Source organism: Hippocampus comes, unplaced genomic scaffold (assembly GCF_001891065.2).
Source record: "Hippocampus comes isolate QL1 unplaced genomic scaffold, H_comes_QL1_v1.1 scaffold176, whole genome shotgun sequence".
Classification (NCBI taxonomy): Eukaryota; Metazoa; Chordata; class Actinopteri; order Syngnathiformes; family Syngnathidae; genus Hippocampus; species Hippocampus comes.
In genome coordinates, this window is record NW_017805826.1 from 1,016,490 (window position 1) to 1,037,219 (window position 20,730).

Genomic DNA, 20,730 nt, shown 5'->3' on the forward strand with positions numbered 1-20,730 from the left:
TGTGAATCTCTTAATTGAATGAGAATGTTTCTCGGTCTTTTCTGCGGAGTAGCAGGAAATATAAATTTTCCCACACACAGCGCTCAGTTTGCTGGAGTCGGTGTGCTCTGTCTAAATGAACGCCTCGGGCTCCACTTGTTAAATCCAATAAATGGAACGCCAATAAGGGCTGACCAGCACTACTGCTGCCAAATACTCAGAAAAAAAGCGCTCTCCGGTAACATAGTCATTTTTCCATAAATTGAAACAGTTTCCAGGTCTGACATTTTCCCCTCAAATATAGGGTGACTCAATTTCTTTACAATTCAAAAAAAGCAAATGAATGAATAAATCAGTGGAAATTATTTCAAATTGAGAATCGTATGTTAAAGGTTTTTCCCCTGCTATTCAACATCCAAATTTGCCATTTGTTTTGGATCCTATTCTCTAATACCAGTCGGTATTGCTTTGACACCATTTGTTGGAACTTGGTGCTGTGAGTTTAAACAGCTTCAGTGAGTTGGCCATTTGTGAGGGATAGTGACCAAGCCCAGAGAAGTTGATCGTGCCTCTAAATGGGCACCGTTCGGGACTTGATTTGATTGGCATGTTTGCTGTCGCATAGCCTCATCACTGGCTGCAAAGGCATTGTGGATCTTTTGCCTCAGCTCGTTGATGTTCCGTGTGCTTGATGCACATTATCTTTAACAGAACCCTGAAGAGACGTCCACTAGAAATCACTCGGCTTTTGAGGGTGTGTTTCTTCTGCAAATGCCAATTGCGTCCAAGCGAGCGGCTATGAGGAGTTGCTAACTGAGTGACTTTGATGAGTTCTGTTTAAAATAAATAAAAAAGCAATGAGCAACTGATTAAGTGGTGCTATTGGAGACTCCTGGAGACTCTGAGAAGCGGGTGTTTGATCCTCTACCTCTGGCTGAGACAGGAAATGTGTTCCTTGTTTTTTGTCACTCTTCAACTCCATTAACTTTATTCAAAAAGCACTTCAAAAATGCAACCATAGTTGAACAAAGTGCTATTCATATAGACTATACAGAAATGATAAAACACAGTAACAATTACAAAAAAACAAAACAAAACACACAACTCTCCCAGTTCTCATGTTGGTCGCCAGCTCTTCAAAACTACTTGTTCTGGATTTTGAACAACTTATTGAATGTATTCAAGAAATGTGGTATATATAATGAATATGAGTCATTTGATAAAAAAAGTAGAAAGAATAATGATACATATATACAAACCGAAAGGTGTATCAATAGATAAGCATAGTACACAAAAGGGTAAAAGTATTTGATGAAATTTAGATTTCTTCTTTTTCTTTGGTATTGGAAATGATCAATATACATTATTGCTCAAAAAGGGGTAGGACTAGATAAGTGGTATACTTCTTCCTACTCCTTTGAACATATAACTGTGATGATGTTTGTATTACTTACTTTTACTTTTATTTTCCTTTCATAATTTTTGTTTGCATTTTGTCATGTTATTGTATGTTTTATATATGTTCACTAAACAAACAAACAAACAAACAAACAAAACTAACATAACTATGAAGTAATACTATGCATGGGTGATCTCGGTGTCTTCCCAGGTGGTGGTGGAGGCTGGAAAGACTCCCCCACTGCTCACCCCGTAGCCGGCAGGTCGCTCTCAGAGGGTGCTGGCGGGGGTGCAGCGTGCCTTTTGTCCCAGTCCAAACTGGATTGGTCCACCTACGGGGGATTCGGAGGGGGAGGTGGCGCCTGCACGGCCGGAGGAGGGGGAGGTGGCTACAGAGGTGAAAATATTGAATCACGATGACTTAGCGATAACGTTTCATTTCATATCTACGTAGTCATGTGTTGATCACAGATGGCCGTGAATGAAGTTGAATGCATTGTTGATGTTGTATAATGACATTGTATGTCTCCATACATTTGTCCAAATAGAGCAGGTTTTGAACCACCCTTGTACATCAATTCTGTGATAGGCGGCGACGCTGCTCTGAAGGATGACATCAAAGCAGATGGCCGTGATGGGATCTCCTTCATTAATCCAATTGGGGAGATTTACCTGCAGCCTCTAGCAGGTGAGCTCAACTCATTCCATCCCACCCATTTTCACCTGTTCAATTGCAATTTATAAACACGCAGCCCTACCAAAAGAAAGATGAGACGCTCCTCTTTAAACTGAAAAAAAAAGTTTGTTTCTATCTTTTTCCGTAGGTTTACGCGATATAATAAGGACAAATGAACAATAAAGACAAATGAACCATGAAGTAATATGAAAGCCAGTTGATTTATCTCCTTCAATTAAAGTACTGGTAGTGAACTTACTAAATACTTGCCGTCTTTTCAGCGTTCACTCTGACGACTTCGCAAAATTCTACCAAACAAGTGTGGCGGAAAAATGAGTCAATCTGTCATAAATCAGATCACAAGAATTATGCAAACAAAGTGGCGGCTTTCTCGCTGTTTCACGAAACGGTGATATGTAAATCCGTAGACGGCACTTCTGGAAGCACTGAATTTATTTAGGCACTATATAAATAAATTAATCAAGACGATCACACATACAATATACATATATGTAAAAGAAAATGAAGCCTACCGACTGATCGAGTTTTGTTGTTTTTTTTTTTTTCCAAACTGCAGTTGCTGCAATTTCAAAATTGGATTCTACTACTTTTGATGTCGTTTTGAAACCGATTAATTGTTTGACATGCACAGTAGTCTTAAACAGGGAGATTCCGCACCTAAAGTTGAGATCTAAAGAAGTCCTTAGGAAACAAAATACTCCAGTTGGCTCGATCACTCTTTTGCAGATGACCTTGACCTGTATGATTGAACATGTACATCTATACTGGCTTTAAATACAAAACTATTACCGTATTTTCCGCACTATAAGGCGCTTCAGAGTATAAGGCGCACCTTCAATGAATGGCTTATTTTAAAACTGTTTTTAATATATAGGGTGCACCGCCTTATAAGATGCACAAAATAGAAGCTACAATACTGTCTGCAGTTGCAATATGCGTCCACTAGATAGAGCTAGACTAAAGGAATACAATAATAAACAGCTTTATTTATATAGAGTCTTCACATCCGCTGCAGCTGTAAAAAAGCACGTTACAGAACATTTAAAATACTCTGTCCAAGAAATCAGAATATTCATCCATATATAAGGCACATCAGATTATAAAATGCACATCGGGCTTTTGAGAAAATTGAATGCTTTTAGGTGCGCCTTATATGGTGGAAAATACGGTAAATCCTGATCTCTGTTTGAGCATTCCACATAATTGATGCATTCTGTCATCTGTTTGTGTTCAAATATGCAACACCCTCATGTTTGGTCAATTTGTTTTAGCTTGTGGACCCAAGCCTTGTTTTTGTCTCCTTGAGACAACTTGCCATCTGACTCTGATTATGTCGTGGGTGGCACACTAATTCACAACCTCATGCAGCTAGTTGCCCTTCCTTCAGGACTTCAAATTACAGTCCACATGACATGAAAGTCATTAGGAGTATGATTTAAGGGAAAACAAAACCATAAAACAACCCTCAGTGATGTCAATGTCATCTACATCAAACGTATTACCGAGTGAAGATTTTTGTTTTGTGCATTTCCCCCAAGCCATGGAGAGTCACGGCGAGTGTGAAATCAAAGTGCAACTGAACTGCAGCCACTGTCAGTCGCAGAGCTGCAAGCGGGATAAAGACACACACCTCCTCCTCTGCCTGTGCCACGGCGACGAGGTTTTGGCCAGTGATAATGTCACCTGCGTTGATACAGCAGGTGAGGAAATACCTTCAAGTGTTGGTGACCGTGTCCAACATCGCTGGCTCTACTCCCCACGCAGTTGAGCTACCTCCTTATTATTTCCGTCCACTAAACACACAAGTCACCCTGCCTTTTTCATCTTGAAGCTCCTCCAGTCCCGCCTCCTCCGGGCCAGATGTCGGCCGCACTGATCCTGGCTGTGGTCACCTCCACCGTCGTCAGCGGCGTGGCGTTGATCTGCCTCGGCGTCATCCTCAGTAAGAGACTCGGGCAGTTTTGCGCTGGCGTGATGCCCGCCACCTTTCATCGTCTGTGAGGCGTCTGCGCACATCCATGGGAGCAAACCCACTCTTGAGCTAATTGTTGTTCATGGTGATCTCCTCCGCAAGTCATGAGAGGAAAAGGTGGCATTAGAAAGAGGGCATTGCGTTACCATGTGGAAATACAAATGCTCTTGATTCATGGACTGATACAGCGAGACCTGACTCCATTTAGGTGACGGCCACTTGTTCATTCCGTTTTGAAAGCAAACACACACAGAGCAGCGGTAAATGGCATGTGTGTTCTAAAACCGACAACAAAGGTTTGGCATTTGGATTGAGAGTTTCCAAGCTTGGGATGTGCCGCTGATCGTGGTTCACAGAAGAGGAGGGAAAAACATTTTCTATTGTCTTCGTTACAATGCACAAAGTGACAGTTTCTGGATTTTATGCACCCATGGGCATTGATGTTTTGTTACATGTGTAGATCAGAACCATTTGCAAAAAGCCACTTGTAACTAACTAGAGTCCCACATGCTCTAAGATATTTTACTTATTATTCTTGCTATCATTAAAATTCCTAAAATAGGAATATACTGTGTACGGAATTAACATCATGTCTGTCCTGTTAAATTCTTTTGTCAGGAGTGAGATGTCAGAATCAATATATAACACTGCTAATACATCTAATGAGGCATTATTATTATTATTATTAGGATTATTACTGTACTACGCTGCCATGCTGTTAATTTATATGTTCGCCGCGAGATCATATTTACCACTTTTGTAGTTCATATCCAGCACCAACCTCGATGAACAGTGTAGGTGTACATAGATGTATGAAGCTGCGTAAGACAGTGAGTGGATTCCACTCTTTGTTTGAAATACAGCTGGGAAGAATAAATGAGATTTTCTTTGTTTGAAGAGTGTCTGGAAAGTGATGTATCCCCTCACCTTCAACATAATTTCGGGGGCCAAGATGCTGTATATTAGAGATGACCAGAGATGGACACTTTATCCTGTTTTGCCGGTCCGTCCTCCGTCCGCGACCTTAGTACCCTTTCGTCATCGTCTCCATCCTTATTCATATAATAATCTTCCTCTGACCGCGTCCGTTCTCTTCCTTTTAAAGTGCTTCCATCCCAGCCCCGCCCCCACCTGAAAAAAAAAAAAGAGGCATGAAAGAGTGGGCAATTAATACCCTACAGATGAGACAGCACTGACCTTGCTCCATACATTTGCGTAGCACTGCTGATCCCATCTTGATGACGTCGACAGATGCCGAAGCACGCTGAATCATTGCAATCTGTTACTCGTGCAAACCGTCAACATCATAAAACCTTTATTAACGCGAGAGGAAATGTTCCCAAACACATCCTACATACAATGGTAGCTTTCCCCTCTGCTCACAGCATACTGTGTAATCGTGTGACATTGAATACACGTACACAAAGAAAGACAACATTTATTGTCTGCTTGTGTAATCAAATAGAATTTTGTTTTCAATGAAGAAGTGAAAGGAAAGCAAAGCTCCACAGGTTAATGGTGTCTCTTCACCTGAGCTTTCACCCATGCAGGGAGGTAGTCTGTTCCCTGACCCGCCCCGCTCCCCCCACCCCAATGTCCTCCACTTCAACCCCAACCTCCTCCTCACAATCCTCCTCCTCCTCCACCCCTCTCCTACCTCCATCTCTACCATCCCTTCCTCATCCCCCTCCCTCGAGACCCTCGCATCTGCACCGGGCGCTGGCTCGACGGCACCTCTTACCTGCACGCAACGCCCCCCCTCCCTGGCAGACTACCAACCTGCATCGGGGCCGCGGCGGGTGAGTCTCAGCTCACTGGTATAGTCGAGGATTTGTAGATATGGAGGAGCACCCGTATATGCGCCCCTTACATATAATGTGGAACGCGGCAATACAGTGTTCCCCCAGCTGTATTCGCTATTAATGTGTGTAAGAAATGTGTTTGAATACGTTTAAATGTGTTTCAAGCCAGCGTAAGGTGTAAAAGGTCATTAAGAAAAGAGGTCCCTGAGGCGGTGGGTCTGGAACGCAAAAAGCATGTGTTCACTGTATTTGCATTGGAATGTTTTCAAGGGTTGCTTGTGTTACCGCTTCCTTATCCATGCAAGGGAACTGATACTTTTCTCGACTATAAACACATTTTAAGTATCGTTCTTCTTCTCTGTAATTGTCCCCAAGTGTGGCATCGCTGGAAAAACGATCTGCAAGCAGTGAGGGGCCACCTGCAGAGCCCCGAGTACAAATTGAGTAAGATCCGCACCTCCACCATCATGACGGACTACAACCCCAACTACTGCTTTGCCGGGAAGGCCTCGGCGCTCAGTGAGCTGAAGGAAGTACCGCGCAAAAACATCACGCTGCTCAGGTATAACTCCGCTGCAAACGTTCCACCAAACACAGGTGTTTTAAGACTTTTAGTGAGACTTCGGCACCCTTATTTTAATCACGAAAACAAAAATTGTAGAAAGGATGGCTCATCAAGGTACATCAGTGAAAAAGAAACTGTGGAGAGCTTTTTTTTTTTTTCTGTGTGTGTGTGTCCATTAGTTTTAGTAAGCAGGCTACTTTCTGGTTTGTGGAAGGCCTTATAGATGGACTGGTAGCAACATTTTAATTTTGGACAGGCACTTAGGAGTTGAATGTACAGTATTTCTCTCTCTCTCTCTCTCTCTCTCTCTCTCTCTCTCTCTCTCTCTCTCTCTCTCTCTCTCTCTCTGTCTCTCTCTCTTGAGTGTTCAATTCACCTATTATGCATGTTTAGTTGGCTCGCAGTATTGAGTATATGATTGGCTGGCAACCAGTTCAGGGTGTCCCCCCGTCTCCAGCCCGAAGACAGCTGGGATAGGTTCCAGCACACCACATGACCCTTGTGAGGATAAGTGGATCAGATAATGGATGGATGGATATTGAGTATATGGCAATTTACGATATCTGTCATTCCAATTACTCTGCCCGCACTTTTATGTAGATCGGCACCAAAAGTGAGAACTGTATTTTCCTCACGATAAAGCGCTTTGGAGTGGAAGGCACTCCTTCAATGAATGGCCTATTTTAAAACTGTTTTCAAATATAGGGCACACCGCATTGTAAGGCGCATAGAATAGAAGCTACAACAGTGGCTGCGGTTGCGTTATGCATCCACTAGATGGAGCTATGCTAAAGGGAAAACAATACAATACAGCTTTATTTCGATGGAGCTTTCACAACCGCTGCAGCTGAAAAAAAGCGCTTTACAGAACATCTAAAATACTTCATCCAAGAAATCCGAATATTAATCCATATATAAGGCGCATCGGATTATAAGGTGCACTGTCGGCTTTTGAGAAAATGAAATGCTTTTAGGTGTGACTTATCGTGCCGAAAATACGGTAAATACCACATTTTACAATCCCTCCTACCATCTCTGAATGTCCACTTTGTGCTTATTTTTTGTGCTTTGTGCTTGCAGAGCTCTTGGCCACGGCGCCTTCGGTGAGGTGTATGAGGGTCAGGTCCTCGGAATGAATGCAGATAATGGCCCCATGCAGGTGGCCATAAAGGTCAGCGACCATTCACAATGTGCACCTAAACACTAGATGACAGCTCATCAGCGGGAGTGATATTCATTACACATAATCCACTCTGCAAGGGTGTTCCTGCTCATGCAAAGGTCACACGTGCGGAGGAGACACATTGAAGTGATGCATTTCATTTCATGAAACTCACCTGTAGATGTTTTTTTTTTCCTCCTCTGCAGACTCTTCCAGAAATCTGCTCAGAACAGGATGAAATGGATTTCCTTATGGAGGCACTGATTATGAGGTACACATCCTGCGTCAGCATAATCATACAAAGTGCACTCTGAAAAATGAATCATGGCATTGTTAAGTATTTTCATCAATTTAATTTCATTTTAATATTAAATTTTTTTCAGATGTATTTATTTAGATTTCTTCAAATCAACATAAATCAGCACATTTCAATACTAACGAAGGTGAATCAATTAAAACGTATGAAGAGAGTATAAATATGGAAGGCTGTGGATTAACCAAGATTCATTTAGTTAAAATTTATGAAATTACTTTCCATTAGGTTTACATAAATATTTCAGTGTGTCTACACTCCATATTTCCAGTAGATAGCAGTAATGCAACCTGTGTGTCAATAACATTTACAATTGACAAGAAGACATTCCCAGCATGCCTAGCAGCATTTGTACATGGATACAGGCTGTGTCCAAATTCACAGGCTGTATCCTCCCAAGGCCACATTTTCGGCTTCATTTTTTCGGCCGCATGACATGACTTTCGGCACAACTCGACCGCACGTGTTTTCCAAATTCGAGGAACACAATTCACACGCTGGTTCCTTCCACGCCTGCAAAGGCTTAACAAGAATTTGGACACCACGTGCGGTCGAGTCGCGCCGGAAGTGATGTCATCCGGTCGAAAATGCATCTTTTGTGTGGGCCCTACCACCCTGTGAATTAGTACACAGCGATAGTCTTCTAGCAGCTTGTTGTGTAATAATAGTTGTGTGTGTTTTAAGTATTTCATGTGCATAATTTTGTGACACACAGATTTTTGCTGTTTACTTTAATGACTCCTCTGATCATTAACCTTTCATATGTAAATTGTGAGGGATCCATTAGCAACTATTGACATATGGAAAGAGTTCTGTCTTTAAGTATACCAAGGCAATCCTGACGTTTTGCATGACAAATTTTTGCTGCAATAAAATAGTGTAAGCCAAAAGTAATAAAATGTCGCTTTGAAATGCATTGGTTTTAGATATCTCCAAAAATGAATACTACTGCTCTATTAAATATCAAACTTATTAAAAAATAACCGTACCATCTGATGGTACACTGTCCTGTTATGCGATCGCCGCTGTGGACTGATGACTGAGATTCATAAATCATGTCCAGGGATCCTTATTTTACGACAGTGGTGACATACGCTGCTCGAACCAGTTCACGAAGCCGCGCTGGAATATGTGGCACAAGAAGTCAAGCCCAGTTATTGCCCTACTTACCTCTTTTATATCTATGACCTGCAAGTGTTTTTCTTCCAGATATTTACCGTATTATGACTTTACGGCTGCACTAGTTTACGACACATTCCGACTCCAAATTGAATATGTGCGTGTTCACTGTATCACGAAAACATCTAAGAGGGATCCAGCTATTTTTCTCTCTCCAGATCAAGCAATTTGTCCCCTCTCCAAGCTTCTGTCACACATTTCTAAGCACATGCTTCTGCTTTACATCACAGCATTTGTCCTTATTTGGCCTCATCATTTATTTTACAGCTACACGTCGTGTTTTTATTCTTCATACACGTCCATCATTCCGGCTATAGTCCAACGTCAACATGAACTCCCTCTAGGGCTATTTCATGTTCGCAGGCGCTCGCCCTTAATCGTATTTCTGTGCATAGTGGGAGCTTTGCTAATGTGAGCGTGACTTATTATCTTCTGCGCGACGTCTTCTGGATAATGACTTCCTCGTCCGCTGCTGCGCTCAGCTTTGCTGCCATCTACCAAACGACATAAAGATTGGGTCTTAATACTCCTCCTGTCAGTGCTCCAGCTGCCTCGTGGGAGCTTTGATAATATACATGCACATGTTGTACATTCACTCCAGGTAGTCACGCAGTCTATTCTCAAAGACTTTTTGGCAGACAGAGCTCATTTTCCTTCATCGGGCAATTCTGTTTCGCATTTTTGGAATCATTTTTTTGAAATCCCTCTGTGATATAAAGTATGTGATTCAATTTATGAATGTGCAGTATGTCTGAAAAATGTTTCAGCGGCAGTATTTTTCATCAACGTGAGGTGGAGGGGCAGTGCATGTGAATGCTGTTGTGAGTGAAAGTGCATGCGTTTGTGTCTGAGGGGAAAGTACACAACGCTACACAGAAAGGCTGACAGGTTGAATATGAAATATTTAACAGTCAGGACGTCATTGCTGTCAGCACAGTTGGCAAATGTGCTCCCACTCTGAACTGAAGTAAAAATGCAGATACTGGTGTAAAAAATTAGAAACACTACTACTTACCTAGAATTACTCACCGCAAATCTTTCGCACAAGTAATAAATACATTAATAGCTAAAAGTAAAAGTAGAGAATGAATCATATGTCAATGTAATGGAATAAAAGTACCATTTCTTCTACACTCTCACACACACACACACACACACACACACACACACACATACAGAAATGTGCAGTGCTGGGAACAGCAAGGATACTGCGCAGAACCCTCAAGCTTCCTGGCCTCTGGTAGAGGACCCGAGCTGAATGAGGGATGGACACCACCCGAGGGGGGTGAGACGAGGATTTTTTTTTTTTTTTTAATATATATTCACGTAAATGTAAAAAAAATACAGTATATTGCATCAAAATTACTCTGACAAGTACAATTTATCCCCAAATTTGCTTTCGTAAATGTGACAGAGTAAATGTGGTGCCTCTGGAGGCATGAAACCTCAATCTAAAGCAGATATACACCGAAAAGAAATAGTGGACATTTTCACTAGACAGACAGACAGATATTGTGGCTTTGTGTGAATGAACGTTTTAGCACACAGTGCAGTGGGAAAAGTGGACAGACATGTGAATGCCTCCAAAACATCGTGTGAGTGTCAAAATGATCCCTTGTGAGAGAAGCCTTCCTCTCACCTCTCAATCGGTCGAAAGTTGCTGCTTCTTGTCTCGAAGCGCTGAAATCATCCGCTCTGCGGATCACAGAGATCCAACGGAAAACCTGACTAGCCTATAAATGATTCAACTTGGTTCTGTTTTGTTTCTTATTCTTCTTTCATCTGGTTGCAGCTTTTGTGGTTATTCTCAAAATGGCCATGAACTTTTGTCTTGTTTTATTCATTAGGTTTTTTTTTTTCCTGAGATGCGAGACATGGAAGAAAGACGGTGTTTTCCTTTTCTGAATTGAGCAGCTTTTCTCAGACTGGGTTTGAAAGCAACATTATCTAAAAATGGATTTTTAAAAGAACGGTTTCAAAATTGTTGTGGTGAAACGCCGCCTTGGCATAAGGAGGATATACTGGATCTTATGTCATTTATATCTTTGCCTTTCACCTTGGGTTAACTTCTTGAAGCAGATCATCTTGGATGGTCATATTCACAGTTATGGACAGATTACCGTCTTCATTGCAGCAGTAGATAAACTCCACATCGGACGGACTTAGCAGAGATTCAAACCTCTGAAGCACTACTTCTGCCTTCAGCCACTGTTTGAAGAAATAATGAATCTGTGTGACACTGTTTGCCCGCAGCAAGTTCAACCACAAGAATATTGTACACTGCATCGGTGTCAGTCTCAACATCTTGCCACGTTTCATTCTGCTGGAACTCATGACCGGAGGAGACATGAAGAGCTTCCTGAGGCAGAACAGGCCTCAACACGTATGTCACCTCACCCACGCCTCATTTTAGATGCAGTGCACAATTTTTGACGAGAGCCTTTTGGCTTTCAGGGCCAAACTCCTTCTCTCAGCATGCACGAGCTGCTGCAGATGGCCAGGGACATTGCATGTGGTTGCCGCTACTTGGAAGAGAATCACTTCATACACAGGTACCGGTACTGACAAAGTACACAACCACCTCGAAGCCACACAACAATTATTTACATTTGCATGCTGTTCAGGTCAAGTTTGACCCGTTTGGAAATTTGACAGCAACAACATCACCCTAACGGCCTATTTCAAGTACAGTCTAACTGTCCGTATGGGTGGTGTTTCCATAGACAGGCACAGATAAGAAAGTGGCGAAGCGCTGTTGTGGGAGTGAACACAGCCGACTTACTTCCTGGCCAATGACAGCAGCTGCACTCGTTCCCTTGAAATTCAGCACCGGAGAGGCATGCACATAGTCAGGCAGAAATACACACAGACACGTTCAATGCGGGTGGAAGGCCGCACTGCTGCATCAGCTTGAGTTGATCTGCGAAAATACCAAAGCTTAGTCTGGGCCGCCCCCGTACAGATTTGTTCCATGCCTCATGCCAGACTTGCACTGAAAGTTGTTTGCAATATTCTATGACAACTTACTGAGTGTGTTTTCATTAAAATGTTCATATAGAGATATTGCAGCCAGACTTGCACTGAAAGTTGTTTGCAATATTCTAGGACAACTTACTGAGTGTGTTTTCATTAATATGTTCATATAGAGATATTGCAGCTAGAAATTGCCTTCTTACGTGCCCTGGACCGGAAAGGGTGGCCAAGATCGGAGACTTTGGCATGGCCAGGGACATTTACAGGTTTGTACGCTAATGTGCTAATGCAATATCCCACCTCACTGTCAAAAACGTTGTAATCTTACAAGAAAAAAACTAATCATTTAAACAGACGTGTGATAATTTGGGGAAAATTGATAAAATTATTAGACCACCTTGTTTTTTTAATGTTATTTTTTGGTTACTTTAATGCCTAGTACGAGTAAAAGTGTACTATGTGACTAACTGGCACAAATACTGCTACAAATCACTGTTTTTGCCAATACAGTGCCATAGATATTGATGTATGAAAGGGGTCACCAACGTTTTTGAAAGTGAGAGCTACTTCAGAATATTTTATCTTTGTGAAGATACTGGTCATGATAATTATCACATTTAACATGGTGGAGACCTGGTAAAGAACAATATGCAAGACTTTGTTTCTGCAAACGTCTGCAAAAATTAACATTGTCAAATGATCACTTCACTGGTGAGCTATTTTTAGAGCTACTCATATGATCCTTGGAGGCAGTACATCGGTGACCCCTCATGTAAAAATGTGAGTGATTTTGGTCACTACAGCACTTACATTTAACTCTTATGAGCTATTTTTGTTGTGATTCTATTTGTCAGAACAAATGTATTGTACCTTTAGTTGTATTTGGCATGGCCAGGGACATTTACAGGTTTGTACGCTAATGTGCTAATGCAATATCCCACCTCACTGTCAAAAACGTTGTAATCTTACAAGAAAAAAACTAATCATTTAAACAGACGTGTGATAATTTGGGGAAAATTGATAAAATTATTAGACCACCTTGTTTTTTAATGTTATTTTTTGGTTACTTTAATGCCTAGTACGAGTAAAAGTGTACTATGTAACTAACTGGCACAAATACTGCTACAAATCACTGTTTTTGCCAATACAGTGCCATAGATATTGATGTATGAAAGGGGTCACCAACGTTTTTGAAAGTGAGAGCTACTTCAGAATATTTTATCTTTGTGAAGATACTGGTCATGATAATTATCACATTTAACATGGTGGAGACCTGGTAAAGAACAATATGCAAGACTTTGTTTCTGCAAACGTCTGCAAAAATTAACATTGTCAAATGATCACTTCACTGGTGAGCTATTTTTAGAGCTACTCATATGATCCTTGGAGGCAGTACATCGGTGACCCCTCATGTAAAAATGTGAGTGATTTTGGTCACTACAGCACTTACATTTAACTCTTATGAGCTATTTTTGTTGTGATTCTATTTGTCAGAACAAATGTATTGTACCTTTAGTTGTACCAGACAATGAACAATTGAAAATGAACAAAAAAAATGAAGAAACAAACTTGGTCTCAACATTTTTTCCATGACTATGTATAGTAGGCCTTGAAAGAAAGTGCGCTCATCTCAGAGTGTTGAGTTGGTTGTGTGAGGAAATTGATATTCACGCCAATACATGTGTGGTTACGGACTTCTTTTTTTGCATTTTCCCCCTCAACTTGAGTGAATTGAAACCACATGAGAGGAAATGTCCTTTGATTTGCCACCTGTGGAAACACACCAAATTCACACTAAGTTTTGTAAACATAGCAGGCTAAAAGTCATGAAACATGGAAAATTATCATGTCACATGGTAAATCTACCGGGCTTCTAGATTTGTAATGAAATACAAAAGTCACTCATACGATTTCAACTTTCCCTCCTTCTCTTGTCAATTTCCCCTGAGGGATTAGAATCATAATAAATAAATAAAGCAAAGCCGGTTGACTTTGTTTTTTTTTTCTCGGTCCTTTTTAATTAATTTCTATTGACTTGCCATTCATGATTTCTTATTTTTGGTGTTTAGAGCCAGCTACTACAGGAAAGGTGGTCGTGCCATGCTCCCGGTCAAGTGGATGCCCCCTGAGGCTTTCATGGAGGGAATCTTCACCTGCAAGACTGATACATGGTGAAAACCCACCCTCATAATATACTGTATTATACACTCACTGGACACAACATTAGGTACCCAAGCACAAACATGTGAGACTATATAAAGGAAAAATGGTGGACTACATTGTAGTTGGATTTAACAAAGACAATATTTTTACTTTTGAAAGATTTGCATTGGTATAGAAGTGCTCTCCATCACAATGAGAGGTGCTTTTAATATGGTGGTTGGAGTTTCGCTTTCTCACCAATGTTTGAAAAGCCTGAGTCAGAGAATTTATTACAATGTCCTTGCTTTAGACCTCATTAATGTTCAGCCATCGCCATTTGTCAATGCGTCCCTCTGAGGCAGGTGTCATATTCATGAATGCCGTATGTTCACTTTAACGTCAACTTTGAGGTTTGGCGTTCAATCAAAAACATCCAATAAACTCATTTTACACACCCACAAATAAAAAGAAAAAAGGGTGAATTCCTATGGGAAAACATAGTAATGAACATAAACCAGATGTTGCTTCATAAAGTAAAATCCTCCTCATCGTGAAATCAAATGTCTGACATCTTCCAGTAAATGACATCATAATGACCAAAGCCTCTTGAGGAACGGGGCAAGTGTTGCTGGAGAGGGGGGGGACACGATGAAGAACAGCAACCACATGGACATAACTGTCAGGGTGTGAATGCAATTGAACAAGCCAGACATAAAGCAGGGGCTAAATCAGGGGTATCCAACTCTGGTCCTCGAAGGCTCCTGTCCAGCATCTTTTAGATATCTGCTCTCTCCAGCACACCTGATTCAAACCATCAACTCTGCAGAGGCATGATAACAATTTTGATCATTTGAATCGGGTGTGTTGGAGGAGGGAGACATCTAAAACATTTTGGATAGGGGCAACAAATAAATGTAAAACTACTCTTGTTTTGGATCTCATTCGACTGCTTTTATAAATTGCGGATTGTTCATGGCATCAATACTCATGCGTGAATGAACAAAGCAACAAATGCAGAGCTGCTCGGGGTATTTTTATTTATTTTTTTGCTATGTGACTCAGCCCTCACATGATTGTCACAATAAATGAGCGCAGTATGACGCTATTATTCAACATTCACTCCATGTTGAGCTTGAATAGCCATCAGCGACATAGACTTTTATTTTGCAAGTCATTTCATTGAAGGGAAACCTTACAGAAAATCGGTTGCCTTTTTTTCCAGGTCTTCATGGAGTTTATGAAAATTATGCCACAAGCTTTGGTCAATATATTCCAAGTCTTATGGATTATAGTACACTTAACACAAAATGAGTTTTACACCTGTGGTCTGGAATAACTAAAGACAATCAAAGCATTATTACTCATGGAGGAGGCACTTTCTGCTTACTTTTGACTTTGAAATGATTGCTGAGGTGTTTGACATTGTATTGTTGAACCACTGCTTCAAAGTGTCTCTACGTCTTCACCCTGCTTAGTTGACCCTGTCGCAGGAGGAGAAACTCAGTTTGGGGTGGTTATTATCAGGTAGAGTGCAGAAGAGCTTGCTCACAGTAACAGAAATACTGTCGTCAGATAACAAAAGACTTACTTGGTTGTTTCATTTCACACTTGATGAGTGACCGGGCACTCCAGAGACCCAACTATATATAAACAAACAATTAAAAAGCAAATTTTCCAAAACATATATCCATCCATCCATTTTCTGACCCGCTTATCCTCACAAAGGTCGCGTGGCGTGATGGAGCCTATCCCAACTGACTTAGGGAAGGTCGTATGGTGTTCCACAGGGTTCAATTTTGGGCCCCTGCTATTTTCATTAATTGCTGCCCCTGGCTTCCACCTGAAGAAAGCATCATCAAGAAAGATTCTTATATTTGTGAACTCGGCATGAGACTCGGCCTTGTTTCGGGTTTTTTTTGTGTGTGTTTACTGTAATTAATTAATTTATTATTTTAATTGTCAGATGGTTCTGTTCATGTACAGCACGTTGTATGCATGCTCAATCATAGATTTGTGTCTCCTCCCACAGGTCGTTTGGAGTACTGCTGTGGGAGATCCTCTCTCTAGGCTACATGCCATACCCATGTAAAACAAACCAGGAGGTGCTGGAATTTGTCACCAGTGGAGGTCGGATGGACCCCCCAGAGGGTTGCCCGGGCCCTGTGTGAGTGCTCACAACACAGCAAATTGGCTAAGTAGAGAACTTTTAAATCCCAATCAAGCCAAACAATTCATAGTCGTGTATGTGTTTAGTTATCGGATCATGACCCAGTGCTGGCAGCATTGTCCTGAACATCGGCCGAACTTCTCCACGATACTTGAGAGAATCAACTACTGCACTCAGGTACACTTTATATCACTTCATTCGGTACACCTGCCCATGCTGATCAGATCCAATTCAAGAGTTGTGTGAAGCATTCTATTAATGCCCATTGTACAATTTATTGGCATTGTGGTGGTGGAGAAGAACTGTATGCTACTGAAGGCTGTGTTTAATATTTCGGTATTAGATTACATGTGAGTTGAAATATTAGGCAACAGTCTGTGTGGTTCAGTGCAGTTGTACACCAGTGCAAATTACAATAATAAGCAAACTGTCACATTAAATTAATATTTCCCTGACTGTGTCAAACAAATGTGTGCATGATTATTTTTACAAAGAAAGAGTGTTTGATTAATCTCTTAGACTGAATTTGATAGTGTAATTGGTTCTTTTAATATTTTCACCACCCTCAGGGCTTCTCTTTGTTTTCAGTTTGGTTGTCAATAGCTGTGTTTCATATTGGAATTTTCTTGAGTTTCATTTATGTACTAATTCAATAATTTGCACATAATACTCTTTCATTACTTCAAATGGTGAATATTACATTTTACATAACACATTTTTTTATATAGGTAGGAGTTGGCGATCTGAGAGCAAATGTTTCTGTGTATAACAGTATGGGTTTCACCTTTTCAATATACCAACTGAAATATATATTTTTATGATATTCACACAATAAAGTGCTCCACTTTTACTAATGTTAAAATTTCCTGGGATTCTGGTTCCAGTAGATAGTCTTGTTTTTTGGGCTTATCTGAAACATTTCCGTAGGGGACAATAAAGCTCCTATTAGACTGTGTAAACCAGGAGTGTCATTTGCGTCACGGGCCACATCGTAGTCATGGCTTCCCCTCAGAGGGCTTTTGCAACTGCATTTGGTTATGATTACAAATTGTTAACAATGATTTGATTTTAAAAAGTTCACGAACTATCATCCACTTTATGATGAAGTAGGATTTGTTTTTTTGCAAGAAACATCAAGTAGATGCACTTTATTTGCTTTTGTGGGCCACAGAAAATGATGTGGCGGACCAGATGGAGTTTGATGGTTTAAGCGGTCAGTATGTTGTGGCCAGTTGGTATGGAGCATTTCTATGGGATGTACCTAATGAAAAACGGTCCTTTCATCTTTCTCGTTTGATCTCACTTGTCACATCAGGATCCGGAGGTGATCAACACACCTCTGCCAGTGGAATATCGGCCCACCACCGACGATGACAGCGCCGCAGTGATTCGGCCCTCCGACCGCACACCCACCAGCTTCGCTCCTCTCCTCTCCTTGACCTCCTCCTCCTCCTTGAGCCTGGCGCCCTCGCCTCTGTTCCCTCAGCCCGCCAAACCTCGCTTTCTCCAAAACGAGACGATGCCATGCCGCGAGGTGCTCCCGGATCCCTCCTGGGCTGAGGCGGCCCCGGCGGCCAACGCGTGCACGGGTGTCCTTGTGCTGCACCCCGAGCCTCCCTTGCGCCAACCTTGCTCCACAAACAAGTCTCGTTCGGGGAGCCAACGGCTGAAAAACAAAACCAAGAATTTGTGGAACCCAACGTATGGCTCTTGGGTCTTGGAAAGCTTCAAGGGCAAGAAGACCTTGGCTCACACTCAGTCTGTGCCCATCTCAAGTCCTCCTTCCTGCAACGCAGCCGCTCAGTCCTCCTCAGAGTTCAACCGAGCAGGCTACTCCAATTGCTCCCACATTAAACCTGCCGCTCTCTGTATTTCTGCGTCCCCTTCTTGCCAGCCTCAAACCGTGCTTAGCGTGCCCCACAATAAGAGCCAAAGCAGCAGCACCCCCGCTAAGGGGGGCATTGACCTAGCCAAGCTGCAGAGTTTCCCCTGCGGAAACGTCAATTATGCCTACGACGAGCAAAGCTATGAAGCAGAGAGCATGCCCTTGGTGGTCCAGACCAAAGCTCCAGAATCTCTCAAAAACACCAACTCTGCCCCCAGCATGTCCTCTGGGCTGGGCCTGGGGCTAACTCTGGGCCTCTACACGTCCTCCTCCTCGTCCACTTCCTCTTTCTTCATGCCCAAGCTGCTGCTCAAGCGCCACGCCAGCTACGGGCACGAGGACGTGAAGAGACACACCAAAGCTGAGAAGCCCTCACGAGACCGAGACTCCGGCTTCTCTCTGTCTGAGGATCTGAGCGTCACACCAATCTGAGAGTCAACATAGCAGGTTTTCTTTAGAAACAAAATGAGACCATGATAACTCCTTACAAAACGTTTTGTTTTTAATAATGTGAAAATGTTACTTGTATATGCTGTTTACAGTGAACCAACACTTACTATATTTGCCTGTTCATAGATTTTTCTTGAAGCGAGGACCTATCCTCCGTTATTTGCTCTAAATAATTCAGACTGATTCAAGAAAACTCACATTTTTTGTTTGCTGTTTTTGCTTTGGTCAAAGGGGTCAACAACCTTTTTCCCTATCAGCGGCCATTTCAATTCTCAGATGTCAGTCTCAAAGGGTCACACTAAATTGAAGACAAAAAAATGCATCCATGACAAGTACGCTAGTGGTTAACACATCTGCTTCACTGTTCTGAGGTGCATCCATGAACAGTACAAGTGGAATACAAAATGGATGAATGGATGCATTGTGCAGTTCATATAAAAACTTGTGAGGATAAGCGGATTTGTGGATGGATGGATGTAATATACAGGGTCAGGCAAAATGATCTGACACATTTGTAAGTTAAATAAAAGGCAAATAAAGTAAAGAAACAAAAATGACATAAAACAGAATGGCATTATATGTACTTTTTGAAAATAAAAACACTTTCTTTCTTTAGCTTATTTGCCTTTTATTTAACCTACAAATCTGTCAGATCATTTTGCCTGACCCTGTATTATGTATTTAGTAACACTTATGAGTTAAGGGGTAGGTTCAGCATCCGGTAGAATTCTTTTCTGAAACGTGACTATAAATTACAACCTATGGCAAAATCCGTACTGCGCAAGCTTTTATAAATTAGACTTAAAAAAAAAAAATGAACTCAAAGACCTGATGTGCTGAAAACAAACGTAAACACATTTTAAAAACAGAGTCAAAAATACATTTAGAGGTGCATTCAGCCATTTCTGACTGACTTTCTATATCCACTGTGCCAGCCAGGTAGTAAATGATGAGCTCATGTAGTGGTTCTGATGATGACAATGCTGGAAGGAGACTCCTCTGCATTGGGATTCAGAGAGCAGGAGTCTTTCATTTCTTCCTTTCTATTTTTATTTTTTTTTCAACCTGTCCCGTTTGGCTGCTTGGTTACGCAGTGCGGTGGATATGTACAGTGTATGCCTTTTTGATATTTGAACAGTTTTACTGAGCAACTGGGGACTTTAATATACAAGTACTCCCCCTGTTGTTTGGAGCAAGATGGATGTTTACTGGACATTCATTTGAATGTTTGAAAGGGGTCAGACAAAGAGAAAAGAGAACGGAGCAAAAGCAACATAGGACAATATCAGTATAACAGCAAGTTGACCTTATTGTGTTTATTCTGGTCACATTGTCTCCAAAATGCTGAAATATTTTCAACTTTTTTTTTTTTCTTTTTTTTTGTCTCCGGGAAGCTTTGGCACTTACAACTGTGACCAGTGGTTTGGATGTTGGAGTGTCCAATATAAGAACCTCAGAGCATTTTGCTTTGTTGGAATTTTGAATCGACAAAAACAGAAAAATTCAGGTTTCACAGAAGACTTTTTGGGACTTGTTCTGAAGGAATAATGTGAAAAATACCCGATTTTATAGTTTCTGCAATAACATGTATTTTTCTATACAGAGATGGTTTTGAAAGAAGAAAGAAAGCGTGCCTCATTTTTGGCAATGTTGTCCAGGCGACGACTTAATGATGACGATGTAGCGGTTTGTACACCATGTAGCGCTTTTCTTGCTGGCTTTTAAATTTTAACTCACGTGGGCTTGGCCCACGGGCCACATACGGCCAACTTTTATGGTACCTTGACCTATGAGTTCAATTCACTCGAAGCTTGCTCGTACCTCAAATTTATTTGTTAGCGAAACATTTCGGAGTAGACTCATAAGTAGAGGTGCAGCAATTGGTTAATCGACAATTGTTTTTGACAATTGAGCAATCGCTTTGAGACTTTGTTTAACCAGAAATTTTCCAAATTGTTGGAATTTTACCCTTTCAACAGTAAATATTCTCATATTTCTGTCGTCTCTTTTTGATTATCTTTGTGTTTTAATCAAAATATGACATTT

At 41.3% G+C, this 20,730-nt stretch overlaps 1 protein-coding gene across 1 annotated transcript in view; it reads left to right on the forward strand.

Annotated features, from left to right (window-relative positions):
* Positions 1-18,675, forward strand: part of ltk (leukocyte receptor tyrosine kinase) — a 53,361-nt gene extending 34,686 nt beyond the window's left edge. Inside the window, exons 16-29 of the mRNA XM_019887288.1 lie at positions 1,589-1,774; positions 1,967-2,065; positions 3,613-3,774; positions 3,906-4,016; positions 6,224-6,410; positions 7,494-7,584; positions 7,782-7,846; positions 11,321-11,450; positions 11,522-11,619; positions 12,214-12,306; positions 14,110-14,211; positions 16,212-16,346; positions 16,436-16,526; positions 17,665-18,675. Coding sequence (XP_019742847.1) covers positions 1,589-1,774; positions 1,967-2,065; positions 3,613-3,774; positions 3,906-4,016; positions 6,224-6,410; positions 7,494-7,584; positions 7,782-7,846; positions 11,321-11,450; positions 11,522-11,619; positions 12,214-12,306; positions 14,110-14,211; positions 16,212-16,346; positions 16,436-16,526; positions 17,665-18,666 — 2,552 coding nt within the window. The 3' untranslated portion in view covers positions 18,667-18,675. The remainder of the gene's footprint in view (positions 1-1,588; positions 1,775-1,966; positions 2,066-3,612; positions 3,775-3,905; positions 4,017-6,223; positions 6,411-7,493; positions 7,585-7,781; positions 7,847-11,320; positions 11,451-11,521; positions 11,620-12,213; positions 12,307-14,109; positions 14,212-16,211; positions 16,347-16,435; positions 16,527-17,664) is intronic.
* Positions 18,676-20,730: the final 2,055 nt, after the last annotated feature.